The following is a 22,367-nucleotide window of genomic DNA, read 5'->3' as shown; positions in this document are numbered from 1 at the left end:
AACACAACTCAACTCCTAACTAGATTAACATAAATTCTCACACTAAAGGCCTATTCACCTTAGTTCCCATTACCTGATACAAAATGCCCAACTTTCAGCAAGAAATTACAAGACATGCCAAAAGACAAGGAAAAAACCCACAGTCTGAAGAAACAAAACAACCCTCAGAACAACAGACACAGATGTTGGAATTACTGGGTAGGGAATTTGAAATAACGATGACTAATACACTAAGGGCTCTAATGCATAAAGCAGATAACATAAAAGAACAGATACATAGGCAGATAGACAGAACTCTAGGCAGATAGAACTCTAAGAATCAAAAGGAAATGCTACAAATAAAAAACAGTAACAGAAAAGAATGCCTTCAACGGGCTCATCAGTAGACTTGATATGGTTGAGGAAAGAACCAGTCAACTTGAAGATAGGTCGAAGAAAACTTCCCAAACTGAAATGAAAAGAGGAAAAAACAAAACAAACAAACAAAAAAATCCAGAAACTGTAAGATAGTATCAAAAAGTATAACATATGGCTAATTGAAATGCCAGAGGAGAAGAAAGACAGAATGGAGCAGAAGAAATATTTAAATAATGCCCAAGAACTTTCCAAAAACTAATGACAAACACCGAACCACAGATCCAGGAGGCTCAGAGAAACCAAATGAGATAAATATTTTTAAAATTCATACCTAAAACATGTATTCAAACTGCTGAAAACCATGGAGAAAGAGAAATTCTTGAAAGAAGTCAGAGGGGGGGAAAAAAAAATCACCTTACCTGCAGAGAAACAATAAAAATTACAATGAACTTCTTGTCAGAAACCACATAAGAGTAAAATGAAATATTTAGTGTTGAAAGAAAAAAAATAACCACCAACCTTGAATTCTATATCCAGCAAAACTATCCTTCAAAAGTAAAGGAGAAAGAAACACTTTGTCAGCAAACAAAAATAGAGAACTCACTGCCATCTGATCTGCCCTGAAAGAGATGTTAAAAGAAAGTCTTCAGGAGGAAGAAAAATGAAATAGGCCAGAAACTTGGGTCTACATAAAGAAAGGAAGAGTGTGAGAGAAGGAATAAATGGAGGTAAGATAAAAATCTTTTATTTTTCTTGATTGATTTAAAAGCTAACTATTTGCTTAGAGCACTAATATGGATAAGTGAAATGAATGACTACAATACACAAGGGATGGGAAGGAGGATTGGGAATACTGTTATAAAATACTTGTAGTACAAGTGAAGTGTTAATAGTGTTATTTGAAGATGGACTTAAATTAGTTTAAAATGTTTATTGTAAAATCTAGGGCAACCACTAAAAAAATATTAAAAGAAGTAAAACTGACACACAAAGAAAGGAGATGAAATAGAATCATATAAAATACTCAAAACCATAAAAGGCAGAAAAAAGAGAGGGAAAAGAAACAAAAATGCAATGAATAGTAAGAAAACAGAAACACAGTAGATATTAATCTGACCACAGTAATAATCATATTAAATGTAAATAGTCTAAATACATCTGTTAAATGACAGGCTGTCAGAATGGATTTTAAAAAAAACAAGACACACAACTACATGTTGTCTACAAGAAACTCACTTTAAACAAATTCAGATAGATTAAAAGTAAAGAGACAACTACCTCACACCCATCAGAATGGCTACTATAAAATGACAACAACAACAAAACAGAGAGTAACAAAGTATTGGTAAGGATGTAGAGAAAATGGAACCCTTGTGCACTGCTGATGAGAATGTAAAATAGTAGAATGGTATAGCTACTGTGGAAAACAGTACAGAGGTTCCTCAAAAAAATTAAAAATAGAATTCAAATGATCCAGCAATTCCACTTCTGGGTATATACCCAAAAGAACTGAAAGTAGGGTCTCAAAGAGATATTTGTACACCCATGTTCACAGCAGCATTATCCACAATAATGAAAATGTGGAAGCAGCCCAAGTGTCCATTGGTGGATGAATAGATAAGCAAAAATGTGGTAAACATGTACCATCGAATATTGCTCAGTCTTTAAAAGGTAGGAAATTCTGACATATGCTACAACATGGATGAAGCTTGAGGACATTATGCTAAGTGAAATAAGGCAGCCACAAAAAGACAAATATTACGTAAAAATTTCTGTTTGCCAAGGTGAAAAGAGTTCTGGAGATGGACGGTGGTGATGGTTGCACGACAATATGAATGCCAACGAGCTGCGCACTTAAAAATGGTTAAGACATTAACCATTAATGGTTTATATGTATTTTACCACAATAAAAAATTGGGAAAAAACACTTGCAGAAGATAAGATAGAGACAAGGAAGAATAGGACAAGAATAGCTAGAACAAAAACCCAAATTCTAGTTTAGGATAATATTCAAGGGATGAAGCAGCCATGAACAGGAAGCAGATTACAAATTCTCTTCTTAAGCACTGTCAAAGGAGGCTGAGTTACAAACATCTTTTTGTTACGGATTAGAACAATGACTTCAAAATTTTGAGTAGGAGGATCCCTTTTTACATAAACATATTTTTGAAGAACTTCATGTGTTAGTGGTTATTGTTTAAATATCTTTTCTTTATAAAACCACATAATTAAAGGTTACAATGAATTCAGTGGAAAAAAAAGTAAAGAGATGGAAAATGATATACAATGCTAACACTAATCAAAAGAAAGCTGGAACAGCTAGCTGTTATTAATTTTAGACAAGGCAGACTTCAGAAAAAGGAAGACTGCCAGGGATAAAAAGGGATATTACACAATAATAAGGTTATCAATTCTCCAAGATGACATAACAATCCTAAATGCATATGCATCCAACAAAAGAGTGCCAAAATATATGAGGCAAAAATTGATAGAACTGCAAGGAGAAACAGGTAAATTCACTATTAAAGTTGGAGAGTTTATGAGCAAAAATTGATAGAACTGCAAGGAGAAATAGGTAAATTCACTATTAAAGTTGGAGAGTTTAAACATCCTTCTGTCAGTAAATTATATATCAAGCAGGAAGAAAATAAGTAAGGATATACATGATCTGAAGAGCATCATCAATCAACTTGATCTAATTGACATTTATAAAACATTCCAACCAACAGTAGCAGAATGCACATTGTACTTAAACTTAGATGAAAATTTACCAAGAGAAACAACATCTGGGCCATGAAACACATTTTAAAAAATTTAAGAGAATAGAAATCACACAAAGTATGTTCTCTGACCACAATGGGGTTCAACTAGAAATAAGTAACAGAAATAAATGGAAAACCTCCAAATATTTGGAAATAAACACACATCTAAATAATCCATGGGTCAAAGAGTCACAGGGAAAATGAAAAAATGCTTTGAGTTGAATGAAAATACAACTTATACAAATTTCTGGGATGCAACAAAAGTACTGAGGAAAGTTTATAGCATTAATGCACATATTAGAAGAAGAAAAAACATCTAAAATCTATAACCTAAGTTTCCACCTCAGGAAACTAGAGAAAGAAGAGTAGATTAAACCTAAAACAAGCAGAAGAAAGGAAATAATACAAATTAGAGCAGCAAGTAATGAAACTGAAAACAGGAAAACAACAGAAAAAGTAAGACTAAAAGCTGCATATTTGAAAATATCAGTAAATCAAGGAACCTCTAGCCAGGTGCCAAGAAAACAAAGCTGCAAATCACTGATAACGGATATGAAAGAGGGGCCATCACTACTGATCTCATAGGCATTAAAAGGATAATAAGGGAATACAGATCTTCCTTGACTTACAATGGGGTTATGTCCTGATAAACCCATTCTAAGTTGAAACCACTGTAGGTCAAAAATACATTTAATATGCCTAACCTACCGGACATCATAGCTAAGCCTAGCCTACCTTAAACGTGCTCAGAACTTTTACCTCAGCCTGAGTTGGACAAATTCATCTACCACAAAGACTAGTTTATAATAAAGTGTAGACTATCTCATGTCATTTACTAGATACTGTAATAAAAGTGAAAACCTGAATGGCTACATGGGTAACAGAATGATTGTAAACGTACTGGTTGTTTACCCTTGTGACTGCGTGGCTGACTGGGAGCTGTGGCTTGCTGCTGCTGCCCAGCACCATAAGAGAGTATCGTGTGGCATATTGCTAGCCTGGGAAAGGATCAAAATTCAAAATTCGAAGTACAGTTTCTACTGAATGTGTATTACTTTTGCGCCACTGTAAGGTCGAAAAATCTTAAGTTGGGGACTGTCTGTACTTCAAACTCCATGCCCATAGAATTAAGGAAACAGACCAATTCCTTGAAAAATATAAATTATTAAGACTTACACAATTAGAAATAGATAACCTCAATAGCCCTATATCTATTAAAGAAACTGAGTCAATAATTAAAAGCCTTCCGTAAAGAAAGAACCAGCCCCAGATGGTTTCACTGGTGAATTCTACCAAACACTCAAAGGAGAAACAATATGAATTCTCCATAATCTCTTTGAGAAAACAGAAACAGAATACTTCCTAAGTCATTCTATAGAGAAAGCATTATCCTAATATCAACACCACATAGATTTGCCAGAAAACTACAGGCCAATATATCTCATGAACACAGATGCAAAAATCCTTGAGAAAATATTAGCAAGCAAACAAACAAATAAATAAATAAATGGGGGGAGAACAGACAAATCTCCTGTGCAGAAAAACTGCAAATAGTTTATGTACTCTGCTATAAGAAGGTGGAGCATAGCTCCCTACTCCTTAAGTGTGGGCTGTGTACCATGGCTTCCTTCCAAAATGTATAGTATGGAAAAGGGAAAAAGGAGTCACTTCACAGTGGACATACCTGACAAACACTACCTCAGCCAGGTGATCAGAGTCAACACACACAGTGATCAGTCATATTGATAGTATATACCTTGACATGATGTGATGAGAATGGAAATTTACCTCTTTGGTCCTCCTCCCCAAAATCCATATTCCCAGTATAATCATGAGAAAGATATCAGGCAAATCTTAACTGAAGGACATTCTACAAAATACTTGACCAGTGCTCCTTGAAACTTATCAAAAATAAGGAAAGTCTGAGAAACTACCACAGCCAAGAAGAGTCTAATGAGATGTGATGACTAAATGTAATGTGGTATTCTGGATAGGATCCTGAAACAGAAAAAGGACATTAGATAAAAACTAAGGAGCTCTGAATAAAGTATGATCTTTAGTTAATAAGAAAAAGTATCAGTGTTGTTTAATTGTGACAACTATATCTTACTAACGTAAGACATTAACAATAGGGGAAATGGCATGGGATGTAGGGGAACTCCTTATACTATTTTCATAACTTTGCTATAAATCTAAAACTAAAATCTAAAATAAAAAGCTTATTAAAAATATAGACAGATAAGCAAACTGGACTCAAAGATAAAATTAGTGGACTAGAAAGTAATTCTAGGGATTTTGCCAGAAAAAAACACTTAAGGACAGGAAGTGGCATGTAAAGGGAAAGTTTAAGAGGAGTTAACAGAATAAGCAGCAAGAGCAACAAATGTCAAATACATACCATCATAAAAATTTTCTGGACCTAAACAGATGTCTGTTTTAAAGGGACCACTCAACACTGGACAATATGAATTGGGAGTGGAGGAAGAAAGAAATCAGCATCATGAAACTGCAGAATTCAAAGGGTAAAAATTCCAAAAGCTTACAGAGACTAAAGCTTTAGACTACTATCTAAAGATGAACAAGAAAGATTCCCAACAGTATGCCAAAATACAATGAAACCTTAAAAGAGAGCAAATAATACATTTTCAAATATGCAGTCTTGAAAATTTACTTCTCACACATCCTTTCTGAAAAATTTACTGTAACATATACTTTAGAAAAATAAATTAAAAACAACAATTCCAAGAAAGTATAAATTGTAATCCAAAGAATATAACTGGGGGGAAGGTACAATAAATGAGCAAGAAGGCAGTGAAAGCAGCGTGATAACGTTTTTTAATTATCTGGTGAGGGTAAAGATATCATGATTAACCCTAAGTGCTGCTAGAGAAAAATATGGGTAAATATCAATATGTATGTCAAATTTCAAGGATAACTATTTGAAAAATAGAAACAAATTAAGGTGGGTTGGCAGGACTCATACAGATGATAAGTGTAAACCTGTCTATAGTCAATAACCATAAAATAAAAGGAGAACAAAAGTTTGAAAATGAAAGACTAGAAAATATACATCAGGCAATGCTATTAAAAAGAAAGCAGGTATAGTAATGTCAGTATCAGACAAAACACAGTTGAAGGCAACAAGAATTAGGGCCTTCAATGAGTGTTTCCTGTTGATAAAATAAATACCATGTTGTTTTGATTCTAAGATGCACTCTTCCCACTTTTTAACATGTCTGAAATCAGGATGCATCTTATAATCCATGGTGTCTTAGATCTGATGAAACACAGTAATCCACCAGGAAGATAAGTTATGATTCCTAATGCATTGACAATATGGTTTCTGAATATATAAAGCAATAATAGTTGGAAACACAAGAGCTGTGTAAATCTACAATCATACCTTTCTTAGAAATATATTTTCTTAGAAATTGGCAGATTCAGTAGACAAAAATTAGGTGAAGCGCTAAAGGATTTTACAACCATACTTAACAATGATCTAATATTTACGAACCATAATATCCAGCAAACGTAACACCCATAGAACTGTCACCAAAAAACTGACCATGCATTTTATCACAAAAAGAATCTCAAATTCCAATGAATTGAGAAATGCAGTCATCTGCTAACAGTAAGGGAACAGTAGATTTAAAATAACTGCTATACAGGGAAGGAGGAGGGAGTAGAGTAGAAAAACTTAAAAGGATTTCCCAGCAGTCTGAGGCCCAAATGAAGCTGGTACGTATGAATTCAGTACTGGTCTTCCTGGTTGTGAGAGAATAACATACTCCAAAATAAAATAATGCAGAACTATCCCAATACCTTAAATGTCCAGTAGCACCGTTGCTGAATAGCTAAGAGACTGGTTAGGAGCACAATGCAGTGTGAACACATACTCACAAAAATAGCTGGTCAAGGCTACTTATTTTGAGTATTCAGTTTCAAAGAAAGGGAATAGAGTTACATGTGAATGTTCCCACAGACTTTAAAGCTCCCCCTCTGAGGAACTAAGTCCCAAAGGTAGAGCAGAACTAATCTGATACCAGAGGAAGGCACTCTATTGGACAGTTTTCGTAGGCATATGTTCTGATAAGCAGCCCTGGCAGTGAACTGCTGCTTTAAACAAATGACTTATATAAACAATTGAAGGAAGTTATAAAACAAAATGAACACAAAACATTCCTCCCATTCTTGTGTGCAGGAGAGATGTTTCAATTTTAAGGAAGTCATCTGACATTTTCCTGACATCAAAAGCACTCATTAAAAAAGGTGTGCCAGTTGCTGATGACGCACCTATCACAGCAGTGAGCCCAGAAAAAAGACAGCTTTCTCTCCTTTCATCCTAAATCAAAACACTATCTTCTTAACAAGATTCCAAAACCCAAGAGGAAAGGAAAGACAAAATGTGTAAAGGTATTTCTGCTCATTACCCATTTAGACTAGCAAAAAGGGAAAACTGACTGTGTTCCAGTGTGCTTAATGATTAACATTAACTCTAATCATAACCAGTTTTCCAAGACATTTGAGTATTAGCATTTTTTAAAATTCAGATTCAGAAGTCCAAAGTCTAACCGTTTTTATTTCCTCTGATTGTGTAAAAAGTAACAGAATACAAGTAGTACCTAATCCAAATCTTTAACAAAACTACTTGACAAGAAACTACATCTACTCAAATTTGTAAAGGGGTGTAAACTGAAGAGGGGCTCTAAAAATTAGGAGACAATTGTCATCAGACTAGAATCCAGCTAAAAAGTCAGGAAACGGTCAGGAAGAAACCGTGTAAGAGGAAACTCAGAGAGTAATTCTGCTGGTGAACAAAGGCTGTTTTTTTAAAATATGTATACAGCTAAAATATTAGGACATTATAGTAGTTATGAGGCAGTAGTAGCATTTAAAATGCTAATACTATAGACAAAATTTCTCAAAATGCATATCAAATTATACTATACTTTTTATGTCTGGTGATCTCTTAAGCATGCATCAATCAGGAGATATTCTCAACATCAACAACACTAAAATCTAAAATGAAAAACACTCTGATCCACTACTGAAACTATATGAAATCAAGGCTATAAGCAGCCAGATTGTCAGTGATGTCTTTTAGACCCAAGTGATATTCTGCCAACTATGACATTACTGTGTAATTTATCATCTTTTAAACATAGCTACCAATTAAAAGATATTCAGACATACTATCTCCCTTCTGGTGTTTTAGCACTGCATAATGGATTCTTTCTTTATAACAAAATAATAGCGACAATTCAAATTCAAGCCTGCTCTTCGATAATCTCTAAATCCATTTTGTGTCCAGAAAGGTCATCTGCAAAACTTCTACTTAACTGCTAAACACCAAAAATTATAATTAAGGCACTAAGTTATTACCTGGACCTCACAAGTCCTGGTCTTAAATTCATGACTTTTGACATAGATGGAATGTTAAGCATTAAACAAACTAATCATACTTTAATTTCTATTTCTACCTCCCCAGAACTATCTAAGAACAGAGCAGCAATTACAGCACAACTCAACAGTAATGGGGACAAACTTTCCTCACCTAAGTAGACTAAGATCATAACCTTGATTTATACAGAGAATCTCTCTACTTGTATTTAGTGTAAAGCTTCAATTTTTTCCCCTCCCTTATCTTAAATATCCAAAAAAATCACAAATCTTGTCCTATCTTCTTTGTAGAAATATCCAGCTGACATTTAATAAATATTTACCATGTATGAGCCATTGAGAGATAAAAAGAATTTCTCTTTCCACTGTCACCACCTAGTTGAGGGTCTCAAACATCACATCTGATTTGGTAGAAAATTCTCCTAATCAGTATCACAGATACGATTATTCTTCTCTCTAAACGCATTCAACACATTTCGAATACACTAATCCTCCTAAAGTGCTACTGTTTCTTCATGCACCTGAAAATTGCTAGGGTCTTCCAGCTACTCAAAAAATTCCAACCTTTTGACTTCGTATTAAATAATCTGTTTAGACACATCTTCCAGGATGTACAATCTTGTATTTATACTTTTCTGAGAATGCTGAACTGTACTGCTTTCTCTTGTTCAAATGCAGTTTGAGTCTTCTTACTTATACACCTGAAATGTCATTCTTTTTTCCCCTTTGTGTAACATGACCAATCTAAAATCCCATTCATCCTTCTATGCTCAGTTTAAATGCCATATTCTTCAAGAAGCCTTCCTTGTTTGTCAAATCTAGCAGAAAGCATTTCTTCCCATTCAGAATTACAGTACCACTTTGGCATTTAGCACAGCTTGTACTGCAGTTCTTTAGATTCATAATCCAAAACCTCTACCCTATTAACTATTTAGAACCTTTTAGATTCAATAAATTAGCAATAATTGGAGTGACTTTAGAACATATTGTCCACACCCAGATAACTTGGAGAGTGAAAAAAAGGCACTTTTGGTAATTATGTTGGGAAAACAGACATAAACTAGGACTGTCCCCGGCACACTAGATGCATGGTCATCCTTGCAAAATGATATACCTGACCAACCTTATCAATAAGTGTAACCACAGTAGACTGTAGATTTAAAAGACTAAACTTGAAATTCAAAGAACGTAAATGATCTCTGTCTTAAAAACATTAAACTAGGGACTTCCCTGGTGGCGCAGTGGTTAAGAATCTGCCTGCCAATGCAGGGGACATGGGTGCGATCCCTGGTCCGGGAAGATCCCACATGCCGTGGAGCAACTAAGCCCGAGCGCCACAACTACTGAGCCTGCGCTCTAGAGCCCGCAAGCCGCAACTACTGAACCCACCCGCCGCAACTACTGAAGCCCATGCACCTAGAGCCCGTGCTCTGCAGCACGAGAAGCCACCGCAATGAGAAGCCCGCGCACCACAACAAAGAGTAGCCCCCACTAGCCGCAACTACAGAAAGCCCGTGCACAGCAACAAAGACCCAACGCAGCCAAAAATAAATTTAAAAATTAAAAAAAATACTATTACCTTAAAGTTAGAGTACTTACAATTTACAAAATACTTCACATATATTATTCTATTTGTCCCTCAGGTGTGTACTATGCAGAGATTATTGTTTATACTTATAGATAAGAAAACCGATGCTCATAGAGATTACCTCATCTTAGTAGGGTTGGGACATAAAGCCAATACTTCAGATTTTGAGCACCAGGTTTGTTTTGTTACACACTGTGGCAGGTAACGTAAAATTATTAGCTGGCAATGCCTCAATCTTTTTGCAAACAATGTATCTATTTATTTCAATACCTAGACAGAAAGAGTGTTCTGAAAAGCACCTTATATATTTAATGCACCTATTTCTAAAACAACTGCATTTAATAGATTATTTGAGTGATGTGGGGCCTCAGAGATCATTTAATTCCTTAATTTTAAATAAAATTTAAAAATCACAGAATTTCAGTGCCTGATCCAATCACTCAGCAAGTTAATGGCAGATAAGAACCAGAACCCAGGCATTGACATTAGATGCATTTTCAATATTAGAAAGTTCCTAGACATGGAATTCATGCTAAGAAGTCAAATTTCATCACAGTTGTCTTGAGTTAAAAGTTTTATTAAAGTTATAATTACTGCTACAAAAAAGCAAAATAACTGATTAGAATTTATCCTTTGATTAAAATCAACACCTACTATCACACATTCTAGTGCTTCAGATTTAAAATATTCCACTAATGACTAACAATTTCCTGTTATCTAGCCAACTTTTAATCATGCCAGGTCATTAGTCACTTATTCCAGAACTTCTACTATTCAATATTTACCTCAGATAGTATATGGAATTTTTTACAAATGTTTCTGTCAAAAAAAAAAGTAAAGCTCAGTAACCTTATCTACCACAGCCATAATATCCTAGAAGTCATTTAATTAGTTGGTAAAATATGAATTTCCTTTACTACAAACAAGTTCATATTACTCCCTTTTCACCAACCCATTTTCCCTTACTGGAACTAAAAAACTGCCAATTATCAGACTTGACATGAATGAATGTACAAAGAAAAATCGTACTTGTGTTTTTATATTTCAGTCTTACATGATAGTTTTGGAATCTATTTTTAAATTCCAACTGACACGAAGAAAGGATAATAAAAAGTTAACAGACAAAAACACATTTTACCTTAATTCTTATTACTCATACTTGCAGTACTTTATATGCCAATACTTAAAAAAATCATTCAACAGATGATTATAAGACATAAAGTATATTAGCATAAAATGACATAATTTGAACTAGCAGCAAATAAAAATAATACTGTTATGTTGAGTTAAAATATTTTAAAAGCCACAATCTTCTAAAATCAAGAGTTGCTGTTCCTAAAAATGCATAAGAGTAAAGTTAAATAATAAAAAATGCATTTAAAATGTTTTAATTAAGGAAGTATGTTTGACATCCAACTCAGAGAAACAGAGAATAGAATGGGGGGTGCCACAGGGTTGACGGATGGGGGAAAAGGGGAGATGCTGGTCAAAGGGTACAAACTTCTAGTTTAAGAGTTATACGTTCTAGGGATGTAATGTACAGCATGGTGGCTATAGTTAACAATTCTGTAGTGTATACTTGGAAGTTGCTATGAGAATAGAACTTTAATATTCTCACCATAACAACAACAAAATGGTAATTATGTGAGGTAAAGGATGTGTTAACTAACTTTATTGTGGTAAACATTTTGCAATATATACATTCATCAAATCATCACATTGTACACCCATTGTTCATCTTAAACTTATACAATGTTTTATACGTCAATTATACCTCAATAAAGCTGGGGCGGGGAGGAAGTATGTTTGAGACATACTCATTCTCAAATTCTATTTCCCAATTTGATTAGAAATACTGTTTTCTAGTGTTGCTGCACAGATGTTTTATATATTTTAACTATAATTATGAAATTTCATTTAATGTTCATAGGTGATAATTAACTTAAAAGCCATGCTGTCCAATTATATCACAGGCCAATTATGGCTGCTTCAAAGTACATTCTTGCAGCCAAGCACTAGCCGAAAGGCTGATGACCAGGATTTATAACTAGACACTTCCAAGAAGAATCAGAAAATTCCCTCTACAAAAATAAGACTGTGTAAAAGATGCTCAAATACTTTTGGATTATTATTAAACAAGGTACGGGAAGATAAGCACCATCACAACAGGTTTTCTTCCACTTTCCATAATTTACTCCATGGTGCTTCTAGTGCCTAAGTGTCGCAGAGGCAGCCATGAAGATGTGGTAGCAAACTCTCTCTAGTTCGTAGTTCTTCACTCATAGCTCCTCCTTGGTGTCAGTCGCCTTTGCGCATCTCCTAGTTATCCACATACCGTGTTTAACTTTCTTCTCTTGTCCTTTTATCTTCACCCTCCTGCCCCTTCTTCTGCCTTTTTCCACCTACCCACACTTATTTATAACATTAAAAAAAAAAAAAATTTTATTTATTTATTTTTGGGGCCGTGTTGGGTCTTCGTTGCTGTGCCCGGGCTTTATCTAGTTGTGGCGAGCAGGGGCTGCTCTTCGTTGCTGTGCGTGGGCTTCTCACTGCGGCGGCTTCTCTTGTTGCGAAGCACGGGCTCTAGGCATGTGGGCTTCAGTAGTTGTGGAACACAGGCTCAGTAGTTGTGGCTCACAGGCTCTAGAGCGCAGGCTCAGTAGTTGTGGCGCATGGGCTTAGTTGCTCCGCGGCATGTGGGATCTTCCCAGACCAGGGCTTGAACCCATGTCCCCTGCATTGGCAGGTGGGTTCTTAACCACTGCGCCACCAGGGAAGTCACTACCCACACTTATTTAAATTTAGAAAGTTTTAAGTAAAACAGACTTTCACTGACCAGAAATAACTCAGAATCACAAACTATCAGGGCTGAAAGATACATATCATACAGTCCAGTGTTTGGCAAACTTTTTTCTATAAAGGGCCAGAGAGTTAATGTTTTAGGCTTTGTGGGGCATATGGTCTCTGTCTAAACTACTCACTTCTGCCATTATAGAGTGAAAATGACTACAGACCGAACATATAGACAATCTGTGAACAAATGTGTGTGGCTGTGTCCAGTAAAACTTATGCACAAAACCAGGAGGTTGGCTGGATATGGCCTGTGGGCCACCGTTTGCCAACCTTACTCTTGTCCATCCTCCTTTGAATAGCCCTACATCAACAATTCCCAAATTGCACCCTTTAAGATGTTAATGAGTCTACTTAAAAAAAAACAAAACAAAAAACTCCATGGTCAAATAGGTTTGAGAAATGCTATATATACTCTTGGAGATTCACGATGCTATGAACACAAAGGAAAAAAGGCTACAAGTGGGCCAGTCTCCATCCTTCTCCTGCAGGCTGCTTTCCCTCTAGTCCTTGTCTCACTAAATCAAAGGTATCAGTGAGGTCTACCAAAATTTGCTCTGTTTACTTCCTGCCACACAACCCACCTCTCTTGTGAAGGGAGTTATTTGTAACTCTTAACTTCTATCCATGATGTTTTTGGCAGAAAGTTCTCAAAATTATGTGTTTGGTGTCTTTTCTAAATTGCAGCACTGACTGAAAGATGGCTTTACTATTAAGTTAAAAAAGAAAAACCTTTACTGATTATAAAAGTAATATAGGGCTATTTTAGAAAACTGAGAAAACATCACTACCCAAAGATAACCATTGTTATCTTTCCCACCATTTTGGTGTGGGAATGTCTAAATGTGTACATACAATTTTTTTTTTTTTTTTTTTTTTTTTAATTTATGGCTGTGTTGGGTCTTCGTTTCTGTGCGAGGGCTCTCTGTAGTTGTGGCAAGTGGGGGCCACTCCTCATTGCGGTGCGCGGGCCTCTCACTATCGCGGCCTCTCCTGTTGCGGAGCACGGGCTCCAGATGCGCAGGCTCAGTAATTGTGGCTCACGGGCCCAGTTGCTCCGTGGCATGTGGGATCTTCCCAGACCAGGGCTTGAACCCGTGTCCCCCGCACTGGCAGGCAGATTCTCAACCACTGCGCCACCAGGGAAGCCCTGTACATACAATTTTTTCAACTAAATTCGGGTTATTTGTTATATATAATTTTGTATTTTACTTTACTACTTGACATTATATCCTGAGATTTTCCTGATATCATTAAAGAGTGTTCAAAGACATGGTTTTTAATGGCCAAACAGCTTTTCCATCATAAGGCTGTACTATACTTATTTTAACTACTTCCTCTATTTGGTACATGTAAGTCATCTCCTACTCTTTCTCTCTTTATCCCTACCTTTTTCTTTTTTAATTACTAATGCTGATATTAATAGTCTTTGTCCAAATCTCTGATTCCTTCCTTAGGGAAAAATCCTAAAAGAACAATTAATGGGTTAAGTCAGTAATTTTTAAGATGTAATTGTCAAAATGGTCTTAGTAAATGATATAACAATTTACATTTTCACTAAGAGTGAAAGAAAGACACAAACATAATTACACCCTAACCAGTCATTAAAAATGAACATTATATTTCATTAAAATATATAAAATCTTTATTAGGTAAAAATGACATCTCACTAAAAAGATTTAATTTTATATTTTTAAGTGAGGTGGAACATTTGTCCTGTATAGAAACTATCTTTATCTTTGCTCTATTGTGAATTATATGCTTATGTTAGTCACTTTATCACACCCATTTGTGTGCATTCTTGTTACATTCAGAACACTAAATTTCTGTAATTCTTATGATATTCTTCCCTAGTTTGTCTTCCTTTAGTTAAGGTATTTCTCATACTTTACATACAAAACATTAAAATTTTTATATCCTATGATACCAAAATTTTCATCTGTATTCTCTTTTATTTCTTTTATAAGTAAAAGTAAATGGTGATAGATTGGAAATAATCCAAATGCCTATTAACTGGTGAATGAATTAACAAATTGTGGTCTATTGTAAATGGCGACACTCTTTCTATCATCTTTTCAACCTTTTTATGGATTTAATTTAAATTTTAACTCTATTTTATTTTGATATAAGGTAAATGTATAATTTAATTCTTTCCAAATCACCAACAAATTGTCCATGTTCCATATAATGTATGATCCTTTCAATCTGCACTGATTTGTGATTTCACTTTTTCATACATTCAAAAACTGTGAAGTGTTATTTCTTCTACATAAGCTTCCTCTCCCACATTCTTTTAGGCCATCATATTTTTTAAATGATATACATAAGACTAAGAGTAAAGAGAAGATTTTAAAAAATCAGCAGGATAGATTCAGGTTCTATTAGAAATAATTTAAATAACTGGAATTGATAAGGAAAAACCAGTAAGGGAATAAATTCTATCTTTAAGTAGATAAAATAAGACGTTGAGGTGTAAGTTCACATAAAATAGTGGTTGTTTAAGGCAGAAACAAGAATGAACTCCTAACCATTAAAAATTATATATAACATGGCAAAAAAATTATCAAAAGATAATAGTGATGGTATCTACGGGGATCTTCAAGCGAATGTTCAGGGATGAACTTCAGATGACTGAGACACTCCTCTGAAGGCAGAGAAATAAGACTTGCAACTCCATTTACTGAAGAGAAGGTTAAGGAGTTTTAATTTTCCATAGTGTGAATGAGTGCAACATGACAACTGGGGACACAGTAATCTCTACATACAAGAAAACAAAATACAGTTAGCTGCCTTAATTTATAGCAAGAGAAGAGTTCGGTTAAAAATCTTGAAATCTACCAAAACCAAAACTTGTTATTTTCTTCCTCAATCTCTTTTCTGAGCTTCTGACTTCCCTCTGATTCTAGACATTTTTTTTTTTCTGGTTTTCTATTATAACTCAAACTCAACACATCTTAAATTGATGCTTTACCTCCCTAAACAAACCAGCTCTACTACCTTCCTTTTCAAAATTTTTGGCATAAAGTTGTTTGTAATATTCCCTTAAATCCTCTTAAAATCTACAGAATTTGTAATGATGTCCTCCCTTTCATCCCTGATTTGGTAATTTGTGTTTTTCTCAATCAGTCTGGTTAAATGTATTCCATTTAACATACTTTAATAATTAAAGTTCCTGTCTCATAGTTCCAGTATCTGGGTTCCCTGAATTTGATTATATTTGATTGCTTTATCTTTCTACAATGAGCTGGAGTTCCCTTGCTTCTTATGTTTCTGTCCAATAATTTTTGACTGAATGCTGAGCATGATGTACAGAAAAGCAGAGGCTGATAATTATTACTTACACTTGGAAACTGGCATGTCTATTCTTCTGTCAAGCCATTAGCGTGGAAGAGTTTAGTCAATTTAGACAGGAATTGAACTTGGCACGGATTTTATTGTTATTGTAGCTACCTTCAGCACATCACAGGTTTCAAATTCTTCTACTGGTAGACTACCATTGTCTTGTGCTTAAGGTGAGAGATGAGGAGCCAGACAGTTTTTCTCAATTTTCCTATTTTCCTCGCAGCTTTCAACCATTCCTGTATACTTCTGCCAAGAGGGATCTCTCTCTATGTTCTTGACCTTCCCTGCTCAGCAGAACGCTTTCGTGTGGTGGTAAGCTCATGGCTGCGGCGGGTGGGATTTTCAGTTGTCTTGGTCCAGCCTCAGGATTAGATAGGCCCAGTGGCTCTCCTTCCTATGGCAGCCAAAATCTGCTTTGTACTTGTGTTGGTCTCTAGTGGTAGTTCCCTATTCTTCCTCCTGTTGTAAAAGACCTCTCCTAGGTATTGGTATAGGATTCTAGGGCCCAAAACGGTTTTATGCACTTCTTTCAGAGGTAAAGGGTTTTCTCTTCTACTCTTCCCCCAGCAGCAGTGGGTCTTTGCTTGTGTCCTGGGGAACAGAGGGTTCCTCCCCCAAGTAGTAGTTTTGCTTCTAATTTCCTCCAGGAATTTATGAAATAAGGTTTTCTGCCCTCTCCCATTGGTTTGAGGCTTAAGGGACTCTGAGTAAACAGGAGGGGCTTTGCACCTGTGTCGCAGCAGCCGCAGATCACCTCCTTCACCTCTACTCCACCGAGGTAACTTTTCTCGAGTCCCTACCTTGCCCCCAGCCTTAATAGTGAGTATCCTCTGGAGCCCCAGGGAAATATATTTGCAAGCAACTATGAACTCTCCTTTTATCTGAGGCCCCCAGAGATTCCAAAGTAGTCCATACTTAGTCTTTAATATTCAGTTAAAATTTTAGCTGATTTCTTATCCATTTTTATGACAGCCATCTCTTTCTCCTGTGTTCTACTAAAGGTGAAACAATTCATGATCCATTCTTTGGGAGAGGAGGGTTGTCCAATCCTTTCAAATTTAGGTTACTTGGTTGTTCTGCAAGCTCAGCTCTCTGATGAGCTCATAGAAATTATAGTTTTGTAGATCATCCAGCTTTTTATTGTAGGTTGAGTGTGGGATGTTCTGTGAACACTCTTTACAGCTTGAGTAGAACTTCCCTTCCACTTCAATTCATCTTCCTTTTCTATTTTTGTAAAGGCATCACCATTCTTTCAGTCACCCGGATAAAACCTTAGAAGTATATTTCATTTCTCTACAGTACTGTTTAATATCCAATCAGTTGATAAAGTCTGAATTAGATAAATCACTACCATCTCTTAATTAAGATCCTTTCTTTCTATTTCTCTAGTACAGTACTACTTATTATTTCATCATGGTCTCTTATAACAATATTCCTTCAACCACTCTGTCTTCTAATTAAACCTGACTTTGTCATCAGACTGCCTTACTACGGTATTGCTTTGATGGTTTATAACCAAGGCCATGATCAAGCTGATCCTGTTCTGACTTTACAGGCCACCTTCCTACAGGAACAGATATTCTATTGTTTCCATACTGAGCCATGTCCTCTTATTAACATCTGGAAATCTTATCATTTGAGGTCTATTACAAAGGAAACACTTTCCATGAAAAAACTTCCCTGTTGACACAGAATTCATCTCTTCTGAATTGTATGCTGCCTTATTTATACTATAAAAATAACACTTATTATGGACTAGTATTAATGTCATACACATCTCTTACATCCCTTACAACATCATAAACCTCAGAAAGGCAGAGATCAGATCTTATAAACCGTTACAGTCTCTCTTTTAGTTTTCCCACATAAATATTTATCTTACAAATTAAAATAGCAAAATTAATAATATGACATTTACTCTCCTTCCTAGAATCTGTGCATCCTTAATGCATCCCTGACAAGGTCACTAAAAATTTTCACCAGCTCACAAAACATCATCTGTTTCTGAAAGGTTGTTTCAAAAAGAATAAAACACACACTATGACTCTAATTATTATGCCATCCAAGCATTTTCAGAGGAAAGTCCAGTCAGGATTAGTTTAGCATCCTCCTAGCAAAGCCACCATTTATACTGTTAGCGTTAAATCTATAATGGTAATCACAAACACAAATATACTGAAGTCTCTTTATTTAGTTCCATGGAAATAACCCTAGGAGAGCCATGACATTTACTAAGGAAAAACACTGTCACTAATAAAAAGAAATAAGCCTATCTACCTCACTTATTCTGTTAATGCCTTATTTGGGAATCATACTCAGGCATCTTGCCAAAATGGAAAAGTGACATGCTTCTACTATATCGTTTTCAATGTAAAGGGAAAGGTAAAATGACAGACAAACATAGGAAGAAAAAGAGCAGTTCTACTATTTTATGCCTTTTTATAACAGTACTCTGAAATACATTCTCAAGAAATAGCATATAAAAATCCTACATGCTATTTTAGTGAAAAGCCAGAGTAGCTTTGCCCATTAGCTTCCCTAATCACAATGCAACCGGAACTTAAATTTGACTCAGACACCCAGTGAGATGTCTAAAGCAGCCTCTTTTTCATGCATTCTTGAGAAACACACAAAATGAAAAATGCTTTTCCTGCTAAAACAAATAGTACACCCAACAGTTATCCTTATCAATTGTATACAAAACTGTCATCCAACAATTCAACTTCTGTAATTTAGTATGAGAAAATAATCATATAAAGAAGTTCAGCATAGCCTCATTCATCATAGTAAAAAAACAGGAAACAGTTTAAATGCTAACCAATGGGGAATCATTTATATAAAACAAAGTGTATATTTACTATTCAACAATGAAAAATGTTGACGCAGATCTATACTCACTGACATGGAAAGATGTCCACAGCATGCTGTTTCAAGAAAATAGGTTATAAAACCATATACACATCTGTGTGTGCTCATACGCAGTACTCCTAGATGGCAGGGTTTGAAGCATGTGCTTGTAATCAATTTATTTTCTTTCAGCTCCAAATTCATACTTTACTGCCTGCTCTGCAAAAACGAAGCTGGGCCCTTTACATATTTTTCCTTTGCTGACATGTGTTAAAACTTTATCAGTACAGGGTGCTGGTGAGTAGCTTCCCTCAATACCCCAACCCCACTGGTGGTTTTTTAGAAGAATACCTTCACTGAGACACCTCCTTGTGAACAGCTTTTGCCCAGCACACTAGACAGGAGGTTTTGAACAAGCTTCTATGGGATGGCAACACAGCAACTCTCCATCATCCATTAAACCATGGCCACACCCTCTCTAACATGGTTCGGATCAGCCCTGAGAGGGGTCTTTTCCTGAACATTCTCAGACCTACGGGTTGGGGCTGCTCCTTATGTCTGCCATTCTTTTATATTCATTAGAATTCTCTTTACTCTTCACTAGCCAACCCCTTGCCACGCCAATCCCCGGTTACAGTTAATAATTTTTAATAAAGAATACTTAATTCTTTAGTTTTTGCTCAAATTACTGTGTGGTTTCCCCAGAATTGACCCTGACTGATGTGAGTTTTTTTTTCCCTTTTTACTTTTCAATGTTGTCTGAATTTATAATAAGCATTTTTTTGTGTGTGAAAATCAGAAAAGTTTATTTTGGAAAAATTAAACAAAAATTCACTACTAAATAAACATTAAGTAAAGTTTTTCTACTTTAATAGATCAGAAATATATTTGTAAGATTAAAATGACTGAAATCTGAAGAACATTCATTTGTATAAGACTATAAATGTTCAGTTTTTCTTTTCTTAATACCAATTTCTTTTCAACATTATCCAAAATTGTGTTTATAGGTCATTTAAAAAACCGAAATGATTTAGACTGCTATTTTTTTCTCTCTTAGTTATGCCATATATTAGCCTTTACAAACAGGTTATTAATCACTAGGTATCCTGGAACGATAGCTCCTCTGATAGGTCCTAGTTCCTCAAACACAGTCAGCCTCTTTCATCTTACTATTTCAGCCCCTCTTACCATGTTCAAGGATTATCAGTTGGGCTCCAGCTTGTGCATTTCCAACATCATTTTCAGCAATGCACTGATAGAACCCTTCATCTGATTTCACCAGACCCAAAACTTGAAGATTATGTTCCTTCTGAGGAAGAAAAACATAAATAAAATTTTATGATTTAACTGATAAACATTAGTTCAAAATCTCAAGGATATGCTCTTTCTGGAGAGGAAAAACAAGTAAAATTATATGATTCAGTTACTGAATATTATCTACCTATGAACCTGTTAACTCAATTTTATTGACAAGATACTGACTCAACTGACTAGAAAAGGAAACACTGTCATTAACAATTACGAACTCAATCCTTATAGAAAGTCTTATCTGCAATGTATGCAAACTTACACATTTGCTTGGAAAAATATCTGGCATGCAATACCATGTGACCATAGTGAGAGTCTGAATTTGTGAATTCAAGGCATTTTCTTAAGATTGTCTCTAATATCAATAGTTCTAACAAATAAGTTAAATGAGGCCACATATATAAAAGCTTTTCTTAAACTATAAAGTACTAAATGAATGTCAACTCTAGTTATTGTTATTGATATTTTTAAAAATAGTATGAAAATAATGATAAAAGAGTAAAAATGCTAATTTAACCATAACACGCTGCTTTTTAATTAGGGTTAAATACTTGTGAATTACTTTTTGTAACATATGAGATTACGTACTTTAAAAATAGAAAATGTATTCCTATGAAGAATGAATTAGTTATATGAGAAATTTGTAATGAGACATTAAGTCTCGAACAACCATAATTACTTCTGATTATGTCTATGAATGTCAGGTATGCATCCTAAGATATGTCATTAATCTTTATTACTAAAACCTAGATAATTCTGTTAACAGGATGTTAGATAATGATAATAATAACAGTGGATAATATTTACTAAGCATTTCCTATATACATATGAAGTAAAAAGAAATAATGACTGAGTCTTCTGAAGTAGATTTAAGGCTACTTATTTACTTTTGCTTTACTTTTTAAAAGAACCTTTATGTTTATTTTCACAACAACTGTCCAACACTGGGTCATCCTTATTTTGAAGGGTCTGGGTATCAGTATAAGAAAGACAGACTTCTGCTCCTTGAATAGACAGCTATGAAGACAATTGGTACAAGTGAATACACACACAGGATAATCATTACCTAGAAAGTGGTGGTGGCTGTGTTAGAGTGCTAGTACGTCCGAGTAGGACTAGACTGTTGGTCAGGAGATGTGGACTTCAGGCTGAGTTCAAACACTGTGACTTGCTCTGTGATCTTACATGAGCTACCAAAATATTTCTGGGCTCAGCTTTCTCATCAGTCAATGAAGAGATTATATTCTAAGCGAATTTTTCTATCTTCATCTTATATATACCAGTTCATGTACTATAGATAACAGATCTCTTGGTGATTACATTTAAAGATATTTAAAGGTTTCAGAGATAAGTTTCTTTGAAAAATACTTACTACAATCTTAAAGTAATCACTTGGGATAACCATATCCCCATTCTTGACCCACTTCACAGTTGGAGTTGGCTTCCCAGTCACTTCACATTCAAATACAATATCCATAGATTCATGAGCATATATATTAGTAGGCTGCTTCAGGAATTCAGGTTGAGCTTTAAAACAGAAAGAAAATTAAGATATTAATAAAAATAAAAATAGGTAGCTATTTATATTTCAAGCAATTTTTAAAAATCATAGAATTCATAGGATTTTTAATTATTTGAGGCTTTCATACGTTTTTAGAAAAACATAACAAATACATATTTAAAATATATGTTAGGAACGTAATATCTTTAAAAATTGATATTCTGGCATAATTAACTGGCAGAATAATTATAACAATAATTTCTGAGTTTCTCTGTTGAGAAATATTTACTAAGTTGACTGTTTTGAAGAAAATGAAAATAGGAAAGTTCTAAGCTGTCCAAAAATTGAATATTAAAGTCTATTTCCCTAAGATTTAAACCATTTTAGAAAAGCCATGATTACAATTCAAAAA

The 22,367-nt window shown here is 34.9% G+C and overlaps 1 protein-coding gene across 11 annotated transcripts in view; it reads right to left on the bottom strand.

The window, feature by feature from the left end:
- Positions 1–22,367, bottom strand: part of NEO1 (neogenin 1) — a 247,610-nt gene that overhangs the window by 89,913 nt on the left and 135,330 nt on the right. For all 11 annotated transcript variants that reach the window (XM_082443646.1, XM_082443644.1, XM_082443653.1 and 8 more), the window contains 2 exons: positions 21,827–21,981; positions 20,335–20,455 (listed from right to left, as the gene is read on the bottom strand). In XM_082443646.1, coding sequence (XP_082299772.1) covers positions 20,335–20,455; positions 21,827–21,981 — 276 coding nt within the window. The remainder of the gene's footprint in view (positions 1–20,334; positions 20,456–21,826; positions 21,982–22,367) is intronic.

This window comes from Balaenoptera physalus (genome assembly GCF_965194825.1).
Source record: "Balaenoptera physalus genome assembly, chromosome: 2".
NCBI lineage: Eukaryota > Metazoa > Chordata > Mammalia > Artiodactyla > Balaenopteridae > Balaenoptera > Balaenoptera physalus.
The sequence above is the reverse complement of the archived record's forward strand: the minus strand, read 5'-3'. Positions and strand labels throughout refer to the sequence as shown.